The sequence below is a fragment of the Corvus kubaryi genome, unplaced genomic scaffold (genome assembly GCF_017639235.1).
Source record: "Corvus kubaryi isolate FWS band 111438036 unplaced genomic scaffold, C.kubaryi_AGA036_p1.0 37396, whole genome shotgun sequence".
In the NCBI taxonomy this organism is placed as follows: Eukaryota; Metazoa; Chordata; class Aves; order Passeriformes; family Corvidae; genus Corvus; species Corvus kubaryi.
The window spans coordinates 27,096,701-27,120,076 of NW_024581135.1; the positions used below are offsets into that span (position 1 = coordinate 27,096,701).

Genomic DNA, 23,376 nt, shown 5'->3' on the forward strand with positions numbered 1-23,376 from the left:
TGAAGTCAGGATTGTATGACTTTTTGACTAGCAGCTTTGGGAAAGGAGAAAGCATTTTAGACAAAATGGAAAACTTGTTTGCCTCATTCTCTTTTCCTATCCCAACACACACATACTGCACTTACTTGTGTGCTGCCACTGCAGCAACTGACGCCAGTAAGCCAGTTTTCAGGATTTTCCCACCAAAAGCTCCACCAACTCGTTTAACATGGCACATGATCCTGTTGGCTGGAACACCTAAACTCGCAGCTACTATCTCCTGTAAAACAAGTGTCAGTATGTTATGCCAACTCAAACTAAGCCTAAAAGTTAGGTTCTGAAATAGAAAACTTTTCTAGAAAAGGGTTCCATAGATGTTTCTATTCTTCTATCAGATGAATATAGTTTTTCCTTTACCCTAGGTTAAAAAGCAAAGAAAGAATAACAACAAACTCTCAGCAGCACTCACATTTAAAATCTTTACCATGCAGACCGTGAAAGGGCCATTGGCCAACGTGAAAAATAATACCTTTGGATTATATTAACTAAACAGTAAGAAGCTTCAGGTATAATAAAAATGGATTAGTATACAATTTCTACTATTTTTATTACTAAGATAATACATTTTATTTTTATTTAAAATGAAACTTTTTTAATAATCTAAGGTCTTGCTAGTGTCAGGAATGTTTTTGCTTCAAATCATATTCTCAAACACAAAGTTTGTCCTACTTGGCTATTGGCAATATAATAATAATGGAAATGATAAAGGGAGCTGAACTGGGCTTTGAATACTCAATGAACGTTGAAAATGCCAGTGTTGAGTCTGAAATACCATCAGTTTCATGCATTAGAGCTATTGCTATGTAGGCCACAAGCTATGGCAGCTTTGCTTTGTCATTTACCATCATGAAAATGATCAGAAGGCTAGAACACCTCTACTCTGAAGAAAGACTGAGAAACTTGGAGTTGTTCAGCCAGGAGAAGACAGCTCCAGGGAGACTTTACTGTGGCCTTTCAAAATATAAAGGGGGTTTACAAGAAACAGAGCAAGACTTTTAGCAAAGTTTGTATTGACAGGAGAAGGGGCCACGGTTTTAAAGTAAAACAGGGCAGGTTTAGAATGGACATCAGAAAGCATTTTTTTTACAGTAAGAGTGGTGAGCCAAGGGAACAGCTTGGCTGTGGACAAGCTGTGGACACCCCACCACTGAGAGCGTTCATGGCCACATTGGATGGGACTTTGAGAAATTTGGTCCAGGGAAAGATAACCCTGTCCATGGCAAGGGTGTTGAATTAAATAGTCTTTAAAGGTCCCTTGAAACCCAAACCAGTCTAGGATTATGATTATGAGACTGCTGCATGGAGTAGCACTCTCACCTACAGCTAGTTAAGACTTGGTCAGATCCTCAGTGGGTTCTGATTCTGTAGGGAACAGATTGATCCTCAGTCCAATGGAAAGCTAACAAAGATGGAGGAACTTCAGCACTCCACAGGGAGTTTTTCATGCCTACAGTAGTGGAGTATGAAGTACTTTGTTCAAAGGGAAAGAAGAGCTTTATCTTGACAGTGTAGTGCTCAGTGTTTATCAGAATACAGCAGTACTACAAAGTAGCTGTTACTGGACAATCCAGATGGGCAATTTCATCTTTCTATGGCTTCTGTTCATACAGATTTGTAAACCAAATTTTAAAAGCTCTATTGTCACAAGCCCAAACACTTTCTCTGAGAATGCTCTGCATTACCTGAATAATTGCTGGATGCTGTGTTGACACATACATATCCATTTCTTTATCCTCTCCTTTTGGAACAGCAAGCATACTCTGAGTCTCCATGTAAAAGTGTTTCTGTCCCCCAATGCAAATCTCCCCTGACCCAAAGAGAAAGACACAAGTGTTACTGAGGGAAAAGGACAGAAGAAACAAACCAGAGAAGAACTAACAACCCATCATAATTTAAATTATGGCAATCAGTATCAAATCCTCTATACTCCTTGTGTGAAAGAACAACACCTAAAATAAAAATACAAATTAAAATCCTTGTAATATTAAATCGGTCTTATTCCAGTTGCATCACCAGAACTGGATTAAGAGTAGAACAATATTGCCCACAAGTGGTGACAACAATAAGTAAAACATAGATGAGTTAAACAAAGCATGCACATACTGGACCAGGTGAAGAAGAGGGCCACCAAGATCATCAGGGAGCTGAACCACAGGATGCATGACAAGAGGTTGAGAGAACTACAATTTTTCACCCAAAAGAAGAAAAGGTTTAAGAAGAGATCTTATTGTTGTCTACAACTACCTAATGGAAGGGTGTAGACAAGAGCAAGCCAGACTGTTCTCAGAGGTGTACAGTGGAAGGATAAGAGGCGGCAATGAACACAAGAAATTCCAGCTAGATAGAAGAAAAATCAAAATCAGCATGAAAGCTGTGAAACACTGGAACAGGTGCCTATAGATGTTGCATAATCTCCATATCTGGAGATACTAAAACCATGATGGGACATGGCCCTTAATAACCTGCTCTAACCAGACCTACTTTAAGCAGGAGGTTGGACTAGAAGACACCCTTCCAACCTAATTATTCTGTAACTTTTTTCAAGAACAGATGATGCAAAAAGCTTGAATGTAGTAGCAGAACAACAATACACTAGATTTAGTCATGTTGTCCTCCAAGTGCCCAAGAGTTTTCTCACGCCTAATGACTATACGGAAAAAAGGTGGAACTGGGACTGGAAGAGCAGACAGCCAAAGCCAAATACTGACAACCAAAAATTTTTCATCAAATGTATTCTGCAGTTTACCTTCAATTATATTATCAACAGTTTCAAATGCCTCATCAACATTTCCTTGTTCTAATTTTCTTTTTGGCTCAAAGAACGAGTTGTGCTTTATAGCTTCCTGCAACGGAGAAAAAGAGAAATAGGAGTTTTAAAGTATTTTTAAGATTCCCAGCTTGTTGCAGCATTTTAGTCTCAGGACCAACACCATTGTCTTCAGAGATTGGAATCACCAGCTACCAAAGTCAATGAACAACTGTACTTCATCACTTTATTGTCACTGTTGAGTTTGTTTATTTAATTCCAGCAATTCTTTCCTGATGTATCTTGTGTAACTGATGATTGCAGTTTCTGAAGGAAATGCATGCAGTTTATTCAACCTGCTCTTCCCTGTCATACATCCAGAACTGACCAAGACACCACAGAGTAAGAATGCAACCACATCATCCAAAGAGTGCTGCCATTAAGAGGGGAAGAAATGACAAGGACTAAGTAAAGGTGGAATCTAATTAATAAAGTAGCATTTGCTTTATTTCTAGTAAGAAATAAATTTCAATTCTAATGAAATGTTAACAAAATTTGCCAGTCTTTAAGAAGAGACTACTTCTATTTTTCTATCAGAAAGATTGTTCCATTAGACCACACACACATTATTAAAACAAGTTGTGAATTGACACCAGAACTAATGTTGGCTCCCTGCCAAGTGTGTCCTTTTTTCCCTACTTCTACTCTCTTTAATCCAGGATAAATCCATATTCCCTGGGACTCCCACATTACATTTCTAAAATGTTGTACATCCTAACACCTTTCCTTCATATTCCCTCAACAATTTCTATGTCTCCAGCCTAGCTTTCAAGCTAGACAACAGATAAAAATGCTAGAGATAATCAGGAGCTGACTGTTAGCCAGTATACACATGCTGACTGACCAGCTGGTAGCTACCAAGAAATTAGAAATCAGCATGCTCATTGCCTTTTCCTCACTGGGAACATTAGGAGAGTTCTTTTTTTTTTGCATTCTAATGTTTATTATTGTAAAACTTGTGACACCTGCATACTTTTGAAACTGTTGCCTGTCCATCAAAAGTGGTCAAAATTAGAGAAAAGGTTAAAAATTTATTTACAGGGAGATACTCAGACTGGTTAATTGGATGCTCATATTCATATTCATATTGTTTTCTTTAAAAATCCTATTTAAAAAGCAACTAAAGAGTGTGAACTGCTGCTTCCATTAATTAAATCAGTAAAAAAATAAAAAGGCAGAAGAAATTATTAGTACCTCAATTGTTAAAATTACTGGTTCCAGCATTTCATACTCTATCTTCACTTTTGCAGCTGCTTGTTTGGCATGAACATCTGAATCTGCAACCACAGCACAGACAATCTGACCCACACAAATCACCTGTAAAATACACATCACATAATGGTATGGTGGATTCAAACAATTCCCGTACGGGCTGTTGGTATTCTTCTTTTTACATAACCGCTACTTATGTTTCCTGTTCAAAAGTCTTCTTTGACTTAGGATTTTTGTATTTTTAGATCATCCATGAAGCTAACAAATTACAAAAATACCACTGTAACTAAAGAATCAAGGAAAATACTGTATTCAGAAATGGATAGTGGGAGAACGGAAGGCTGGAGTAAAAAACAGTTAAAATTAAGAAAATCAGTTGTAAAAAGATTGTAGTTATACCTTGTTTCTCGCAAATATAATCTCTGGATCATCAGAAAAATAAAACTCATTTGCAGCTGGCACATCATGAGCTGTTATGACATCGAACACACCTGCTGCTTTTAGAGCCTCTGAGGTATCTACAGATCTGATTGGGATATGGGAAGAGAGAAGTGTAATTCATTAGTTTTACAAAGTGTTCACAGAGGAAGGGGTTTCAACACAGAAGTATATTTCTTGTACTACTGAGATCTGCTCATAGGCTTACACACCTGTTCTTTCTGTCTCTGGCATGTGAAGAAGTGCAGGTAAAAGACAAATTAAGATTCTACTAATCTGCTTCATTTCTAGGAGATACTTTAGATACAACAATCATTGGCTCATTAGATTGCCTGAACTGCACCGGTTTAATAAAGATCAGTGCACTATCATGATAATACAACTGCAACTTTCTGAGACCTCACATCCTACACATACACCTAAAGATGCAAATATGCACCTTCAGGTGGAGGATTCATGTAGAGAGATATAACAGAAATGACAAGATCAGTATAAATGGAGAAGGAATGGAAATGCCTAGGTGTAGAAGGATCAGAAGGAACAGCAGAAGGTCTACAGGAATGGCATATTTTGATAGCATCTAGTTCAGCAGGTCATCAGATCCCAGCACATGTACAGGCATCTTCTCTGGACACTGAGATCAGAAGACAAATGAGACTGAATAGATCCTACTGACTCACAGAGATGGGGGTGATGCCAGTTCTGTGGTGGTACCAAAAAGAGGGCTGCCAAACCCAGCACTGACCTAAGAATAAGCCAGGAAATATGACAAGGACTCTGTAGTTAGAAGCCCCAGTCCTGTCTGTCATGACAATTAATCACAACTAGATCACTTGAATATGTCTTGGTGCCTAAATGTAGAACAAACTGCTAGAATAGGTGTATCTTGGCAGAATAAAAGCATATGTGAAAACAGTTTTCTTGCAAAATAAAATCCTCTTCTTCCCCCTTCTCTCCTGTAAGCCTGGTATGAGCTTTGCCACCTTGTTGCTGCAATGTTGCAACACTATTTCCTACATTTTGAACAATTTTCTTCTTTCATCATAGAGGTGAGGCTTCAAAGCAGTGTTGGTAACACTGAATTTCAAAGTCTGCTTGCACTGCACAGCTAAGCGCTTTGTAGAGGTAGCTAGGCTAGCTCTGGGCTGGCTTACGGACCAGAAACAGTTCACTCTTACTAGTACAGTAAAATGGGGTGAGACACTTAAATCCTAACAAACCCTTCTACTAGTGCACCAATACTGCTACCAGCATGGATTTGCCTGCAGGTATCAGGCATGCTGTTCTGTACATGTGACTCATTAGTCTCTCTAAAAAGCTGAGGCAGCAATTCATGATAACACTTTCTTCAGGTCCACTTTGAACACTTACACAATCTTAGCATGAGCTCTGGAGCTAGTGACGGCAGCCAGGAAAAGCTCCCCATCCACAGAAGGAAGGTCATCAATGTAGACTGCTTCACCAGTGGCGTGCTTTAGCCCAGACTGGTGCATAATGGGCCGTCCGACAGGGTCCTGGGGAGACTGACTCGGCTCTATGTCCTGTACAGGCAAAACCACACACCCAGCACCCCCAAACAGTTAAAAAAAGAACAGTCCTGTTATTCTTACAGCAATCAGAAAATCTGATGACCAAACAACTGCTCATACTATCATCTTGTGGTTCAACATTGAGAGAGATGTGGCCGCAGGATGTGACTGCTGCTCCTGGGGATTTCTTTCTCCGCTTTTCTTCTCTTATGTACCCTTCTGAGAGCACCACATGGGTTTGTTTACTTGGATTTTTTTTCTTAACTATTTATATCAAAGTGACAAACCCAGCACTTTTTCAGAAGGACAGTTTCCTCCCTTACTGAATGGTGTCATGAAGCTTTGATAATTTTCCAAATTATTCTCACAAGATTCTGCTCTGAATGTTATCAGCGTCTGATAGTGTATTGTGAGCTATTTGCAATCCTTTCTAGGATTTGTCTTCCTCACTGAAAGATTGCAACTGATCAATGTAAATCAGTGAGAAAATGTTGCCTAAATATTTTCTGCCCAATTATTTCTTTGCACCCATGTATGAATTTAGTGTCTTATTAATCTTACTTTGCTAAGTTTTTTGAAAATTAATTCAGTGTTTCCAGTTAAATCTGCCATATCAACTAATGTTACCAACTTCCAGAACACCTTTTCAATTTTTGGGTCAGTATTCATGCTAACTTTTCCCTTTTCTACATTTAGAATTAGTTAATAGCTTACAACTTAAAATGTTTTTACTCCTAAAGCTTCCAGCACACAGGTGTTCTGGCTACACACTCCTACCTCCTGCACTTTCTGGTACACCGTCTGCTATTGGCACAAAGTCAGGAACAAACACTCTTCACTCGACTGCCTAAAGTTCCTCAAATGGATGTCTCAGCCAAACCACTTCAACTTTTCCACAGCAGAATGACAAGGTGTTTGGATTTCAGGATACACATTCACTTTTTCCTCTTAATTTTAAAAGCTTAATAATGTCCAAATGAAGGAGTGCAGACAAAAAACACAGTCTTACAAAATCTAGATAGAAATTTAAAGCAGAAAAACTCAGATTTTCTGGGTTTCTAAATTTCTATTGCTCAGCGCCAATTGATCTGAGTAACAAATTGTTTCAATACCTGTTGTTCAGTCACTTTATTACAGATGGGGAATAAATTGTAAATTGGGGAAAAGTCACAAAGAAATAGTCTCCTTGATCCTGGCCCCTCTTATTGCCTGCAGTTTTGTTTTTTTTTTTTTTTTAATAAGAATAATAATAACTCTGAAGGAAACTGAAGATAACAACTTGAACAAATTTAAAGTACTTAAAGGTAAAGTGTTATTCTAGGGAATATCCAAAAATTTTTTAAAAAAATATTTACCTATATTTCATTTGAATTTTTCTTTAGGTTTTCAAAAGCTGGATATTTTGACTTGTGTATTGAGGGTGTCAAAATATCAAAAATCCTTGTGGGTGTTTCCACCATAATCTATTTATACGGTGAGCTCAGAAAATACCAAATGTGTCCTTTGCTGCTCTCTACTGTTGATTTAAGACAACCTGCTCGTGTTAACTTGAGCAGACAGCCATCACACTCCATCTTAATTCCTAAATCTACAGTAAGACCTAAGAGCCCTCTGAGATCTTGAGACAAGAATATTGTAGCTATACTATAGTATATTTATATATATCTGGGATTTTCAGTGTTTTTTGTTTTCATCTAATTTCTTTCTAATTGGGTTGCACACTGAAATATACCAATTTTAAGCAGTCTGACAATGGAGTTTGCTTAGCATATTTATCTTTAAAGAACTGTCTAGAAAAAGTGAGTATCCCAAGAATCTTATTTTACAAACAAGAATTCTCCAACTGAGATACAATTAAAAACAATCACTAAAAGCCTCTTGCTTCCAGTCCTTTAGGAAAATCTGTACCTGACCTTCACACCAAGGCTCATGCTTGAACCATGACTTTTTACCAATTCTTATGAAGCACAAAACAATGTCAGAATGAAATCACTTGCCTGGTACATTTGGATACTCTGGGGCATTCTGGTTTTGAAATCTTGTAGGACACTTCTGTATTCCATAGGTATGCCAGGATAGTGGCAAGGATCCTGAAAAGGAAGCGAATTACTACTAAAACTCACATTTTGAACGTTCCAATTAAAAAAGCCAACAACCAAAATCAAATACAAAGTCTTTATACAGGGAAGTCATTCCAGACTCAAACTGGAAAGGCTGTAAAATAACAATTTGAAAACAATGTAGAGGTTTTAGATTTCATTAAATAATATTTTAAAATATATTGGATTCAACAAATATGCTTTTTAAAGTAAGCAATGTAAAGTAGGGATAGGCAGAGGAGCTTTGTTTTGAGGTCAGATCAAAACGGGCCCAGAATCACTCCTGGTAATAGTCAATTACCTAGTAATGGCAATTTAGAGGAAAGAGCTCAAGGTAACACAGAAGAAAAACATATAAGGGATATTTTTCTCTGTAAGAATATATTGAAGACAAAAAGAAAAGTAACTTACACCTAGAATGTCTTAGCAAGCGAAATTTTAGTGTCCTCATCTCCCAGTCAACAGCTCATACAAGGAGTGTTGGTTTAACATCTACAGTTGTTTTCCAAAGCCTTTATTTCTATTTAATCTATTTCTGTTTTGAACTACAGACAGATAAAGATCTCTTGTATATTTTCTTTGGGCCTGAGAGCTCGGTACTGATATGTTGTTGTATTAGTATTTCTCAAATGTCTTTTAAAGCCTAATGTCCAAGGTAAAGATATCTGAGCATCTAAAATTTAAATGGGCATCTCTCTATCAATCTCTTCAGGAGTTAAACACTTAAGTTATTGTATAGCTCTGAACACCAAAGACAACGATTTAGCACACTGTACAAATTGCAAGCACTAACAGAAAGCAAGAACACCCCTTTTATTTGTTTGCACAAGAGCACACATGGGGAATGCTTGGTTTGCTCAGCGCGGAGGAGACTCAAGAGAGACCTCACTGAGGTCTTCAAGATCCTCACCAGAGAAAGTGGAGGGGCAGGTACCAAGCTCTTCATTCTGCTGACCAGTGACAGGACTCGAGAAGATGGCATGAAGCCAAGTGGGGAGAGCTTTAGATTGTACATCAGGATGAGATTTTTTGCCAAGAAAGTGTTTGAGCACTGGAACAGGCTCCCCAGAAAGTGCTCACAGCCCCTAGCCTGAGTTCAAAAAGCTTTGGAAAATGTTATCAGTCACATGGTGGGACTCCTGCGGTGTTCTGTGCAGGGCCAGGAGTGGGACTCAATGATCCTGATGGGTCTCTTCTAACTCAGTATGTTCTGTGATTTTATGATTCTATGAACTAATTTACCATTGTCTTCAATGACTGCGATACTTCCAGGAAAAATCTGTAGAAGAAACTGACCATCAAAGTTTTCTTATAGTCTATATTTTCACCTCCAGCTGAACCTGGAAGAGCAATTTCTTTAAGAACTAGTCTGCATGCTTCATCCAACATTTTTTCATTCCAGTGTCTGTTAGGAAGAATAATAGATACAATCAGACCAGGACTAATAAAAAAGTAAACAAAAATTGCAGTAATATATGTGTACCATGGACCACAGGCATAATCCTGCTCACAGTGAAGCCAAAATATTGATTCTAATAATGTCTACAATTTTTAAAATGGTGTGGATCAATGCTGCTCACAGAACTGAGCTCCTGTAAGTAAATGGAATTAAGTGCTATGCCAGCATTTTTAAAATAAACAAATAAATAATTAAACAAACCCTATTACAGCTTTAAAGCTGCTTTAGCTGTCTTACAGATTCTCACCATATTACAGAAAGTATCCTACATTTGAAGAAAAGAAGATATAGATGCAAAATGTAGATACTTTCAAGGGATCTAATTAGTTGTTACATTTCCTGAAAGGGCTGTCTTCTTCAAGTATCTCAACACTGTTAATTCTCTGTAGTTACACAGCCCTAGATATCAAAACATTAGTCTGTTAGACTAAATTTAATAATGTAAGGGATCAAAAAATAATGAGCACTTCAACTAATGAAACAGTTGCATATTAAATGGCAAAACAGGCCAGTGGGGCTTTGTTTAGTGCTGTTTTTATACTGCTTGAATTATTTGCAATTTTTTTCCTCCAAAGCTTGGAAAGGTGCTGCAAACTGGGAGGGAAAATCGGGGACTAATTCTTGAGATTACTGGGATCTTGTAGATGAAGAGGTATTGAAAAAGTGAAGACTTGACTTTGTGCTTCTAACTTTATTGGGCACATCTGAACTTCTCAAACTGTGTAGCTTTTAGACACAAGCTGAAGGACTCACGAACACTGATATGAGGGGATTATCAAATGTACAAAGATACAGCGTAATTTACCAATATTTGGGTTTAGATGCACAACTGACTGATGTGTACCTCATCCACCTATCTCACAGCTCATCTGTCTTATCTCTCTGCATAATTCACACTGGAGTTCGTGTGCAAACTCCAAAACGTAACAATCCTGAAAAGTCATCATTAAGGCTTGATCATTCACTTGAACATACAAGGCATCAGTCAGGCAAATGAAATCCTTCTGCATTTTCATGTCCCAAGGAACATGAACCAAAGCTTTCAAAGTCCATTTACTCAGAGACACAGACAAGACAGAGAAATTTTACCTTCCAATAAGTGTCCAACAGGTTTGTTTTGCACAGACTGTTGTCGAGACAGCACCTCCATAGAAAATGCTTAGATCCTTTATAATGTCTGTACCTTCTTCAAAAAGGACTCTCATCCCAGCATTGGTTATTGGAAGAGCATTTTCCCGTCTTGGTGCTTGTCGAAATGCAGAGACATACTCCCCCTGAGCAAGATGAAGTGCAGACATGTAAGTATCTGAAAGCAGAACTTGTTATTGCACTATGTGAAGTAAGAGAACAAAAAATGAAAAGCCCAAGTTCAATTTCCTGAGCATTCAAGACCATGCACATTCTTCTCTTGACCTTTCAGTAGCTTTACCATCTTTGATTTTCTAGCAACTCATACCCAATCCTCCACCACCTATACAGTTCAGATGACCTAGATTTGTCATGGTAAATAGCTGGAAGACAGGGATCTTGTGGAGTGGAGTTGTATTTATAACAAGGCCATAAGTTTAGAGGCTTCAAAGTATTGCCAAACTTCAGTATTCAGATAACAGGACCCATAATTCTCTTAGAAGATCCCCTATCCACTCTTGCAAACCCAGTATCAGTTAAAGACTATCATTCAGTTCAACAACATTTATGGAACTGCCACACAGACATCCAATCTTATCCCATTTTAAAGAAAAATCCTCAAGAGACAACAGTGCTTTACCTACTTGATGCCAGCCATATCACAGGTGAACAGCCTGCTTTGGTAAGCACAATGGCAGCTTGTCCAAGACCCCTTTCTGTAGGGGATCTAGACAATTGCTATTGCCCTCACCATTTTAGGACAAACCGTTGTCTAAATTTTACTCTTTATATAGCATCGCCAGCTACCTGCTGAGTTGTGTTTTTTGGCTGAAACTGAGAGACAGTATGGCACTGAAATGAATAAACATAAGGAATTCAGAAAGCTAGCAGTAACACTGCTAGTTTAAACAGATGGATTATGCCCCCTTCTGCTCTTTATTTCATAGTCTTTAACTCTGCTTAAAGCAAATCTAAACAAACTAACAACTTACCTTCCTAGAATGGGGAATATGGATAGAGACTAAGATCTCTTCCGGTGTAATGGTATTGTTACCAACTCCATCTGCAAAAATATCACTCACAGGAATCTGTCGCTTTTGTCCTAAAAAAAAAAAATCCCAAATCCAGAAAATTCCATACAATTGTGCAATTAACACATATCAATAGTATTTTAGTTGGCAAAAAATACCTGCTGCCTTCCTGAGTAAATAACCACTACAGTGTCCATAAAAACTTATCAGTGATATGTTCTATAAATTCAAATAGTTGCTCCATCTTCCATAACATCATAATACCAGATTCCTAAAAAAGTACCCAGAGGTCAATCCCCATTCTGTAATCCTCCCTTTCGATACTGCCATGATTTTCCACCCTCACTCCTGTCAATCTGTTCCAAATCCCTGCAGCTGCTGTCTTTACTACCTTTCATTCTAAAACATAAAAAATGAGGAAGCAAACAGAGTGGCAAAGAAATGCTGCAAAAGTAAAAAATTATTAGGGGGTGGGGTTTTTGTTGTTTAGGTTTTGGGTTTATTTCTTCTTTTCTTTGTTTGCTTTTCCCCTGAGATTCTGAACATTTCCAGGAGTCCAGAAAGAAAGAAATGCTATTGCTTTTTCCTTCTGATATTTTATTCTAAAAGTGACCATACTTGTTGTTCTACGATATATGTTATGAAAGTTAAATTTTTCAGAAGAGAAGATGACAAAATTCTGCAAGGAACCTAAACCTCCATGAGTCCTTTAAACACTTAAAACTTCATTTATGGTACAGAGACAGGCTATTTCATCCTACCTCTTGAAGCCAGATTGAGCATGCAGTTGCTGGCTGCCAGAACAGGATTCAAGTCTGAGGTTGATTTTCTACTTATGATGTTTCCGCCAAATGACTTGGAAAAAAAGAAAGTAGTTTATGTTACCTTTCTCTATAACCTTCATATTTTTATGTTAAGTGACAATAAGACATGCAGAATATATGTACATTTATACATATTGAAAGCTCAAAAAAGAGGTATTGATAGAAAATTCATGGCAAAATCAAAACTTAAAATGCAAGTTTTGCATGTAGTCAGGATCAATTTCACATTTATTACAATTTTTTCAAATTTTAATTGCAAGTCATTCACAACATACAGCAACATTTCTTATCTGTTCTCCTCCCAGAGTTCTTAATTGCTGCAAGACAGCATGGAAAACCCTTGTCTTCTCTTCAGGGAACTCCACAATTGCATTTGTCAAGGTGTCTTTCACTAGAGAGAGGCTGCAGGCAGCTCCCAGAGTTAATCCTGTAACCAAAAGATGATGAAAGTGTAATGTGTGCATTGCTTCACTGCCTGGGTTTTAAAGTGTGTTCAGACTGTAGACTAGGACAGCTCATGTGGGCTACAGGCAGATAAAAGGAAAGAGGCCTTTGCATTTTAAAGGAACTGGAACCTTTCATTTCAGGAGACTGAGGGTGAAATCTCTAGAAATGATGAGAATGAACTAATACCTCACCTCTTCTGCATAAAGGGAAATCCTTTCTCTGCTTCCAGCTGCACCTTGCAATCCCAACTCTTTCCCTTGCATCTTGCTTTGACTGAGTAAACGTTTAGGAGAGGTTTCACACAAAGGTGAGTCAGCTTCAAAATGCTTTCAACAGACTCTTCCTATTTTTAAGCACGATTTTCATCGTAATTTGATCTAGCTTTGCATATGTACCTTTTAGGTATTCTTCTAAGGTGTGGGTAGGTAGCATTGGCAACAAAACCCCTAACGGTCCTAACAATGAAGATAGTATTCTTTTTCCCACTAGAAAGACAACTTACATGCATTTATTAAAGATTTTTTTTTGTAAGATTATAGTTCTAATTTTCTTTTAAATGGTACACAGTTCCTTTCTATTCAAAATAATTATTTGCATAATAGATGTATGTTTTCAGTGAATACTGGGATTCAATAAAAAATATAAATGAAAATATATATAAATTTAATTAATTTTAATCAAGCAAAGCAATGTTAAATTTTTTGTATTTAAAAGCAAAATTTAATCAAAACATGTTTTGCATTTAAATCTGATTAAGGAGAGGAAATGTTATTTCTGGCTAGCAAACTGAACTGCATATCTCTTGTTTTTGAACTAGTAAGTCTCACCTTTGCATATCTAGGTTTTATTTACACACTTTAATAAAGCAGTAACCATTCTCCCAGCTTCTTTTCAATTTCTAGCTACTTTTCAGCTAAGGAAAAACTAGTTTTTGAATAGAGCTGGATGACCAATCTGAAATAAAATACGTATTCTAAATGCAATGACAGAACTATCAAACACAGCTCACCACTTTAAAAAAGTGGCTTCAGGTACATAGGAAGTCATTTCATCAGATATGACTTTCCTTAAAACTTTGGCTGTAAACTTCTACAAGGTAATTTTTATTCAATTAATTTAGACTATTATAGTAAGTTGAAACCTATTTCTAGTTGTATTTCTAATCCACCAGAATTTATTTAAAACCCAAAGCCTGGGTCTAATTTTAACTAAAAAAACCTCCATGCTTATAAACAAGTAAGTTGAGGTACAAAATTTTAACCTATTATAATTAATGCTGTTATGATTGAGAACAAGATTAGTCAATGCATATTAGCAATGCCAGTTTAATCACAGCCTTTTTCTAATGTAAACAAGCATGCCACAGGCTAACTCTCACTGTGGTTCTGTATGGGTCTCTCTCGGCTAACCTGCAGAGCCCAGCACAGCAATCAGAAAGCACATACTGCATGACTTGGCACCAGAACCAGTATTACCAGAATAATCACCCTTGCACTAAGGCCCAAGTTAATATTGCTGGTCAGCTCTGCACTGCATTGCGAAGACAAAACCATCCTGCACTGGAATGTTGGCAACAGCCCCCTTGACCTGGGAAAGAACCAAGCATGCTTAGGAATGAGTTGCACAGCATTTCACACCTTCAGTGCTATGGAATGATGCAGCATTCCTTACTGCAAAGAAATCTCCTATTTCTGAATAAAGTAAAGTCTACTAACCATCATCTGTGTATTTCAGCACATTCAGATCTGGGATCCTTGCAGGAGCAATAAGAACTGGATGGAACACACCTCTAAATTTCATCTCAGGTCCTACAACATAAGAATAGACTTAGACAAAAGGCTTTTCCATAATGATGACTCCCACATAGTGGAATGTAAGCTTAAGGATGAAGATGCAAAAAGAACAACAAATGTAGCCCCACTCCTCTCATGCACACCGGAAATACAGCAACAGGAGCCATTCTGATCACATACATACCCACACTGGTGTTCCCAACCACAAGAGGTGCTTCAGGATGGGCAGCTTTCAGATCCAGTAGCTCATCCAAGCTTACAGGAGAAATCCATGTCACTCGCTTCCCACGAAAAAGCAGAGTTCTTTTTGGTTGATTTTCTGCCATTCTCTGATGGAGAAACATGGCAGATTTAAATATTTAGACATATAGACAGGTGTGAGGTCTAATAGACACTAGACTGAAAGTCAAAAATGTTCTTAACAGCAGTTCTACATAATCCTTCAAAACTGGACAAAAATGGGACAGAAATACTACGCTGGATCTTTGCACAGTGGTGAAATTCTAGACTGTGTGGGTGAAATGTCTTCAAGTAATTCCAATGGGGTAAAAAACAAGATTGATAAGAAATAGTCCCCAAGCAAAAGATGTAGGAATAGCAATTGCTAAAACTGCTAGAAAAGTGATAAAAATACTTAGGGAGGTGTTGCCCACTTAGCTTGCTTGGAGGTCACCAATGACACTGACAGCAGCATCCCTTTCTAGATTATGCATGCACTGAAGTGTCTCTGGCTGTTCTAGCACTGTTCACTGATCTCTTGGAGACAGCTTGTGAACCAGTGCTGGTACAAACACACAGTCAAGAACTCCCATCCTACAGTTATCAACATTTCTCCAGAAGCAGTCAGCTAACTACAGAGAATTTGGCTTTGAATCTCTACACTGACAATAAAGTAAAACAAACAGCTTTCAGTTTTTCTAGGGCAAATACTACTGCCAATAATTAGGGATGCCTAACACTTTCCATTCCAGCTGTTTATATCTTTGACATTCCTTAATCACTGGGGCTAAACACTCCCTGATCTGGGTGGCTATCTCAGAAAAGACTAACAAAACTGTTAAGCCACAAAATTGTTTTCCAATGTTAAGTAGTGTTTGCCATTCAGTTTACTGTAAAGTATATGTATCTTCAGCTCCTGGACTGAAAACCCAGTTTAGGTTGCTTCTTCATCTTCTCTAACACCAAGATCTGCACCTTCATTTTCCCAATATGATTTTTTTTTTTGTATGTGAATATTCAAAAAGCTTACTGGACAAAAAACCAAAAAGAAGTATAATAATGGTTGGACATTAAAATATTTTGACATTTTTTCTGATGAATTACTGCTAAGCTGGACTTAAGAATTAATTCTGAACAGATCTTAAGAACAGTCTATAAGTAGTAAAAGTTACCATTAATTACCATTAGTTCTGGAGGGAATATAAGCTCCTGGGTGGGATCTAAGGGCTGGAATTCATCTGTCGAAAACAGGCTAGTGGAGACCTTAAAAAGAAGACATGCAAAGAGCAAGAGTTTTCTCTCATCATTAATTTCATAAAACAACAACAAAAGCAAAAGCAAAACCAAACCAGGAGACTCCCAGTGAAGTCAGTAAAAAATTAGCCATTTCATTGTCCTTCGGATTTGTTATTAAATCACCATGCATCATTTGGAGGTGCTGAGGTGAAAGAAATGTTCAATAACATTTTCTTGAATTTTACTGCTAACACAAATGACAGTGGAGAAGCAAGCAACTGAAGGACTAAGTACAGGCTTCCTGTAGTTCTACTATAACAAAGTAGTTTCATGCCAACCTAGAGTACTCAAAACCCAAAGAAGCAGATCAGATACTATTGAAAGAAAATTGAGAACAAAGTGAAATACTTGTATGGACAAGATGTTTCACATAAAATCACAATCATGGCTCTAATTTTTAAGGGCATATCAATTCTTCAGACTCAAGTCAGCAGTTTTCCTAAGAGATCAGTACTTAGACACTGATCATTGATTTAAGCAAATTTCACATATGCCTGAATGTCTTGCACATTGTAATTCTCACTGTATGGGTAGATCTGAGACTACTAATATTACTGAACCTGAAGAGCTGTTCAAATCTCAGCTCTGGAGATCCAAACTGCCTTATACCAACTATCTGATAGGCACTGCCTTCTCATAAAAATATACATATAGAATCCTCCAGTTTTCAAAATATTTCCAAATTTCTTGTGAGGAATAATAAAATGTCTTATTTTTCAAATAATATATGCAATATTCATTCTCTAAGTTTTATATTGAAGCAGGGTAGGTAATATACTTAAAACTTTACCTTCTCTTCTTTGTTGTCAAACATATCATCTTCCTGATCCAAGCAACACTTTCCATTCGCTTTCCTTTGACAACAAATGGATTCCTAAAATAGGAATATCCCATTAGTGAAATACTGCCCAGAATGGCAGTGAGTTAAAGCTGATAAGAGTGACTCTGTATTTCAATAAAGTTCTAGATGAAGCTTAAGAACAAGCTGAATTAGAAGGATTAAGTGTTAAAGAAGTGATATTAAAAAAAAAAAATTAAAACATCAGAGGTTGAAGTCCTTAATACAAAATAATTCTTACTTTGTGGAATTCAGCTGACATTGTGAAAGCAGATGTAGATGGTCTGTATTGCTTCCTCTACCAACTGTTCACTCCCGTTTCTTCTCTGTAGGTTTCTGACATATTGCATTGCATGATAAATTACTAAGAACCTGGACTGAAATTCTGCTTTTATTCATGCCAGTACTAACCCACAGTAAACCACACGGAGTTACTTCAGATTAGTCTTCATAATCCAGGCTAGACACCATGTTCATTTGTGTTAATCAATTTTTGTAATGGGTTAGGCCATTTACTCAGAACTACATCTCTTAACAGAGGGAAGTGATGATCTTAATGAAAATCTTGATGGCTTGTACATGCACATACATTGATAGGCCCAATCTAGTAATCCTATCGCCACTACTTCTTACCTTACAGAAGGTTTTACAGGCATCCAGGATTGGCCTATATCCAGTACAGCGGCACAAGTTCCCTGAAGAAACGAAATCAGTCAGAAAAGGCTTTGCTCTAAAGCACGTGGCTTTAGAATGTCATGTCTTTATGTGTCTTGTGTTTTTGAAGCTCAAGGAGAACTGTTAGCTCTCAGAAACACAAAAAAAGAACAGTGTCACAAGACTTACAACCCTGCAGCTCCTGACAAAAAACATGCTTGTTTCAAGGGGAGTATGAAATACTTTAGATCTGCACTAGAGTGAATGCTGGCTACAGCTCAGTATGCAGGACAATAAGAGATTGTACAATATTCTTCACCCACTCAAGATGTTGTTCTCTTTCCCCCTGACTTTTTTCTAGAGGTGAAAGAAGTTAACATTACACCTCTAAGTTCACCACACAGCAACAGGAAATGTCTTTGGCTCCACTGTGACTCTAGAGCACAACAGATGACAGAAGGCTATTTTACGTACAATAAATGCTCACACTTTCCCTTACTGAAGATAGTCTGCATCTCTCTGCCTTGTCTGTTTTAATCCTACTGCAAAGGGGCTGCCCTGTGAGGCTTATGACATTCCCAGCTCCAGATATAAAGGGACCTTGGAGATGCTCAGATGCAGGTCCTTCTCCAAGAGGACATCATTTTTGCTCATCTGATTTAAAGCACTTCAAAAGACATATATGGGGATGTTTTGAACACCTGAAAAAATCCACAGCTCCTTGTCTCATTTTCCAGGAGAAAAGAATGACAGGGAATACAAAGTCTGCATCCAGCAGCAGAAGCTGAGAAGCACAATTTGTAAGAGTACATCATCCATGCAGGCACGTGTACTCACACAGACAGGCACATACACAAAGCACCTGAAGAAATGCTTCACACCTGCAAACTAACAAGTGGCAGTATTTACCAGCCAGAGCTGCAATCATCTGCTCCGAAGTTGGTTCTGGGTGGTTTCTTAGCAAAGTGTATATGGACATCACCATTCCAGGCGTGCAGAAACCGCACTGGGAGCCATGGCACTTGGCAAGTCTTTCCTGAAATGAAATACCACAAACAGCACTCCTTCCAGCACTCACCTCCATTCTAATAAATGCTCTCTTAAATGGGAGATGCCATACAAAAAGTTTGCCTTCATAGTAAATCAGAATTTTGAATAAAACACTTTAAGCAATATCAAATGAGAATAATTATTTTGGGTGTGATGTTCAGGCACATCTTACTAAAGAAGCTAATTAACCTTCAGTGGACTTCTGTCTTTTTGCATTTATACTAAAACATGAGCCAGAGACATTGTCCAAGATGTGCCATTAACCCAAACAGAGCAAAGCCTGACTCACTCCAACAATCCTTACATACCAACTACTTGATCAGACTGTCAATATTAAAGTAAGATCCATTATGAGCCATATGTCATCAGCCTTGATTAATCAACCACCAGAAACCAATGTTGTCCTCTGTTGCCATTTAGCAGGGAAAGCAACCATCTTAAGAAATTCCCATGCCCTAAAAGCACTGTCACTAAAGCCATCCCATACAAAAAAGAAATCAGAAATCCTTTTATATGGTGATACTGTACTCTCACCTGAACTGGATGAATCCTGGTTTTTGTACTTCCAACACCTTCCACTGTAGTCACTGCTGCACCATACAAGGAGCAAATGGGAAGCAAACATGCATTGGCTGAATAGTGTCTTTGGAACACAAAGGAGAAAAAAGAACATTATTTTAATAAACAAGTGTGAATATTATTTTTCAGTCAACCAAGACATAGCTCATACTTACAAAGCAGCCACTATCAACATTTGGAATGAGAAGGGATCACTTTCTAGCTATGTCTCTTGTCCCCAGTATAAAAACATATCTATGAGGACAGTTCCACAGAATTTACATCTTCCTTAATAGTTCAGTCTTTTCTAATTGCCCTCTTGTCTCTCTTGCCCACAAGCAATCTGTCAACTGTATTTTGGAGGAGGAAGGTAGGGAAGGGAAGATTGGTGTAGGAAGGAAGTAAAGAATTATTGCTTCAAGTTTATAATCAAACTTCTGATCCAAATTCTGATGTAAAATAAATATCATACTAAATAGGAACAACACCCCAAAACGAAAATTCTTCAAAGCATTTAATAATTTCTATAAAATTATTTGGTTTTTTTAATAGAGTTGAAATGTTTCTTTTCAAGAGTCCATATGCTTTAATTTCAGCTCTTTCATTACCTTTAAACATTTTCATTTGTGTTGCATTCCAATGTAATGCAACTGTACAAAAGGACGACTGGAACGCTTTTTCCCCCCACCTAATAAACGCTTCAGTGCACAATGGCATGTAACCATTTAACAATTTGATTGGAGTTTTCTCAACTTAAAAGCAATTTATTCCAATTTTTAGCTTAATGAAACTTGGATTTTGAGTTTCAAAATATTTCTTTTTGTGGGTGGGGTGAAAGGGATGGATTTCAGTATTAAAGGGCTGGTAAGTCTCAAACTTCTGCCTACCCTACCTTCCCACCAATGATATGACAGTATGCTGGTTTTGGCTGGGATAGAGCTCATTTTCTTCACAGTAGCCAGTGGAACGCTGTGTTTTGGATTTGTGCTGGAAACTGCTGATAACACAGGGATGTTTAGTTACTGCAGAGAAGGGCTTACACAGCTTACCAAGGAGGAGGCCGAGTGACACAAGAAACTGGGAGGGGACACAGCTGGGACAGCTGACTCAAAATGACCAAAGTCATATTCCATACCATATGGAATCATGTACAGCATATAGAGCCAAGAGAAGAAGAAGAAAGGGTGAAAGGTTTGGAGTGATTGTGTTTGCCTTCCCAAATAACCATTACAGATGATGGTGTCCTGCTGTCCTGGTGATGGCTGGTCACCTGCCTGACGATGGGAAGTAGTGAGTAAATTACCTACTTTGCTTTGTTTCTACAACCAGCTTTTGCTTTATCTATTAAAACGTCTTTTCTCAAACCATGAGTTTTCTCTTTTGCTCTTCTGTTTCTCTCCCCATCCAACTGGGGGGAGTGAGCAAGCAGCTACCTGGTCCTCAGTTACCAGCTGGAATTAAACTACCATACAGAGCTGCAGGGAGGAGCCACATTCCAGTGGTCATGCCAAAGGGTCTTATATTAATGCCTCCTAAAACCTCCTTGCAGGGGCTGTCAGTATATATAAGTAAATCAAGCATTTGAGTATGATAGTTCAGCAAATTTACAATATAGCTGAACCAAAGTAATTTTAATAGCATTCTCTTCTTGGATTACAGTGACCCTTCCTCTAGATTCTTTTACTATTACGTACAAGTTCTACAACTCTGTTTTTAAAGTTTCATATCTGGAAATGGTATCTACAATCATAAAATTCTCTGTGGTTTTCAAAATATTCAGTTAAGGATACCGTATCTTCTTGGAAGCTGGCTCATAAGTTGATATCATCACTGTGCAGGCACCACAGCCACCTCCTCCACAGCCATACTTAGTTCCTGTAAGATGGACTGAAAATGCTGTCATTAGGGAAAATAATTACGCAGTTCCATTCTGGTCTTTATTCTGCTCAAAGGCTTGAGACCACCTTTTTTCCTAAACCTCTAAGGAACATAGAATCAGTTTTGTATCATAGCATATGTATCAGAATCCTTTCTATATTTTATTGGAATTTTTTATTGGAACAAAATTTTCAGTGAAAGCAAGATTGAAGCTCAGGAATGACATGACCAAAATCATCTTCTCAACAGAAAACTTGATTATGGCTTATTTTGGAAGAGGAGTAAGTTGGGACAGAAAAGGGAAGTGAAAAATAGTTTTCCAAGCGAAAATATGAAAAGAAGAAATGTGTAATGGGCAAACCAGCTGTATATCTGAAATTCCAGGGGAACACTAAAATCAATATCCCAGTTTCTCCCAGAAGGCCCATTTATAGTCAGGATATTTGCCTTGCATCTCATCTGAAAGATCACACTTCTGAGAGAAGTGCTCATTTCTGTGAATCTGGAAGAGTGTTCAACCTGAAGCTGTGAATCAACAACCAGCTAATTTAATGTTCCAAAGCCACCAAAAGGAAGATGCCTTTGTGCTCCTCAAAATTCCATCAGCTTCAGGTTCTCATCACACGATCTCCCCTTTACCAGGAGAGAGACTATTACAGAACTTGGAGACTTCTATTCTGTCAAGCTTTTTGTATACTGACCATGAGGTAGAAGGGGAGGAACACGGACACATACTCATTGTGCCTGATGGCATAACTTTGTGTGTTAAGAAACTAGGCTAAAAGTACAGCAGCTCAGTTGAAGAATATTTGGATTAAGAAAGAGACATCATTTAGTATGGTTGATTTATCTTAAAGGAATCACAACTTCCTTAATCTGGTAATTAAGCCTTGAATTAAAACTTATGGAAATTTTGCTTGAATAAGGCTTTCACGAGTGACTTTAGGGAACAGACAAGAAAAGGATACGCCTCTTTCGCAGATAAGATAAGAGCATTTGTTCAGGATCAGCATTTTTCTCTATTACCTACAGTAAGAAAGTAAAAACAAGCTTTAAGTAAGAAACCAAGGCCTTTCAAAATTCAGGGCACAGGCTACACTCCCACAAAAGCCAGAGGAGAATCCTTCTCTGGCTCCCTCTCATAGAACTACACTAATTGCCAAACACTGCAGGAGAGTTTGGGCTCCTTCTGGAAATCCCTTTTCAGACAGATACGTTTCCAGAAAAGAAGTGTTAGTACTAAAAGTACCTTGCAAGTACTAAAAATAACTGCTGCTCAGTGAAATGTTATACTGAGGGAACTGACCTTCAGCCACATTAGAAAGAAAAATGCAGCAGAACTTTAGAGACAGCATAATGAACTAAGTAATGATTTGCAGATTTTAAAGTCTCCCTGGCACTCTGACATACTGGAATAAACACTGGAGGAACCTGTAAGGCTATCAGCAGTAGCAATTTATTTTCTAGTTTTATTTATAGTAACTTTCATGAGCTGTAAAAAAATGACAACAGAGAGCAACAGAAATACACACATTCTTGATCGAGTACAGTATTTCTTATTCCATCCCTTAGAATCAGCTAGTTCTGTACAGTTGCTTTGGATCAACAACCAGGCCTTGCAATATTATCTTTATGGTCAATAGTCCAAATTTGGGCACCGGAGTCCTGCTTTCAGTTGTGCCTCTGAAAACCTGACACCATCAAAGACGAGAAGCCAGACACATCCAAATGAAAAAAGTGGTTTGCTTACCAGCCAAGTTTGATACCCAGCTGAAAGTGTGTTTCACTTTGACTCGTTTTTTCTTCCAAACACAGCAGAACTAGCCAAAATGGGATGCAACCATGCCTGTTCTTCTGGAGGTTTGTGTGAGGATTCAGTTTCACTCCCATGAATAAGTCTGAGGAAGCCAAATCTGTGCCCTTCACGGTTCCTTCTGGCACAGCAGCCCCTCTTTCTCCGGGCTATACTTACCTTCCTCCCATTCACATAGAAAATGAGCTCCGCAGCCGCCGCGGCCCCTGGCAGAGGCATCGTTCGCAGCCCCAGCACCGGGAGCAGCAGGGAAGCCCTCGTTATG

The 23,376-nt window shown here is 38.1% G+C and overlaps 1 protein-coding gene across 4 annotated transcripts in view; it reads right to left on the bottom strand.

Annotated features, from left to right (window-relative positions):
- Positions 1-23,376, bottom strand: part of AOX1 (aldehyde oxidase 1) — a 41,163-nt gene extending 17,787 nt beyond the window's left edge. For 2 of the 4 annotated variants that reach the window (XM_042040889.1, XM_042040890.1), the window contains exons 1-22: positions 23,271-23,376; positions 22,267-22,324; positions 21,211-21,307; positions 19,397-19,505; positions 18,722-18,848; positions 17,792-17,853; positions 17,111-17,194; positions 16,207-16,287; positions 14,990-15,134; positions 14,728-14,820; positions 12,841-12,992; positions 12,503-12,596; positions 11,703-11,812; positions 10,672-10,856; positions 9,366-9,528; positions 8,022-8,114; positions 5,867-6,036; positions 4,457-4,583; positions 4,040-4,162; positions 2,786-2,882; positions 1,722-1,846; positions 126-259 (exon numbers count right to left, since the gene is read on the bottom strand). In XM_042040889.1, the coding sequence (XP_041896823.1) occupies positions 126-259; positions 1,722-1,846; positions 2,786-2,882; positions 4,040-4,162; positions 4,457-4,583; positions 5,867-6,036; positions 8,022-8,114; positions 9,366-9,528; positions 10,672-10,856; positions 11,703-11,812; positions 12,503-12,596; positions 12,841-12,992; positions 14,728-14,820; positions 14,990-15,134; positions 16,207-16,287; positions 17,111-17,194; positions 17,792-17,853; positions 18,722-18,848; positions 19,397-19,505; positions 21,211-21,307; positions 22,267-22,324; positions 23,271-23,330 (2,489 nt within the window). In that variant the 5' untranslated portion in view covers positions 23,331-23,376. The other 2 variants (XM_042040891.1, XM_042040893.1) reach the window with 2 other exon arrangements.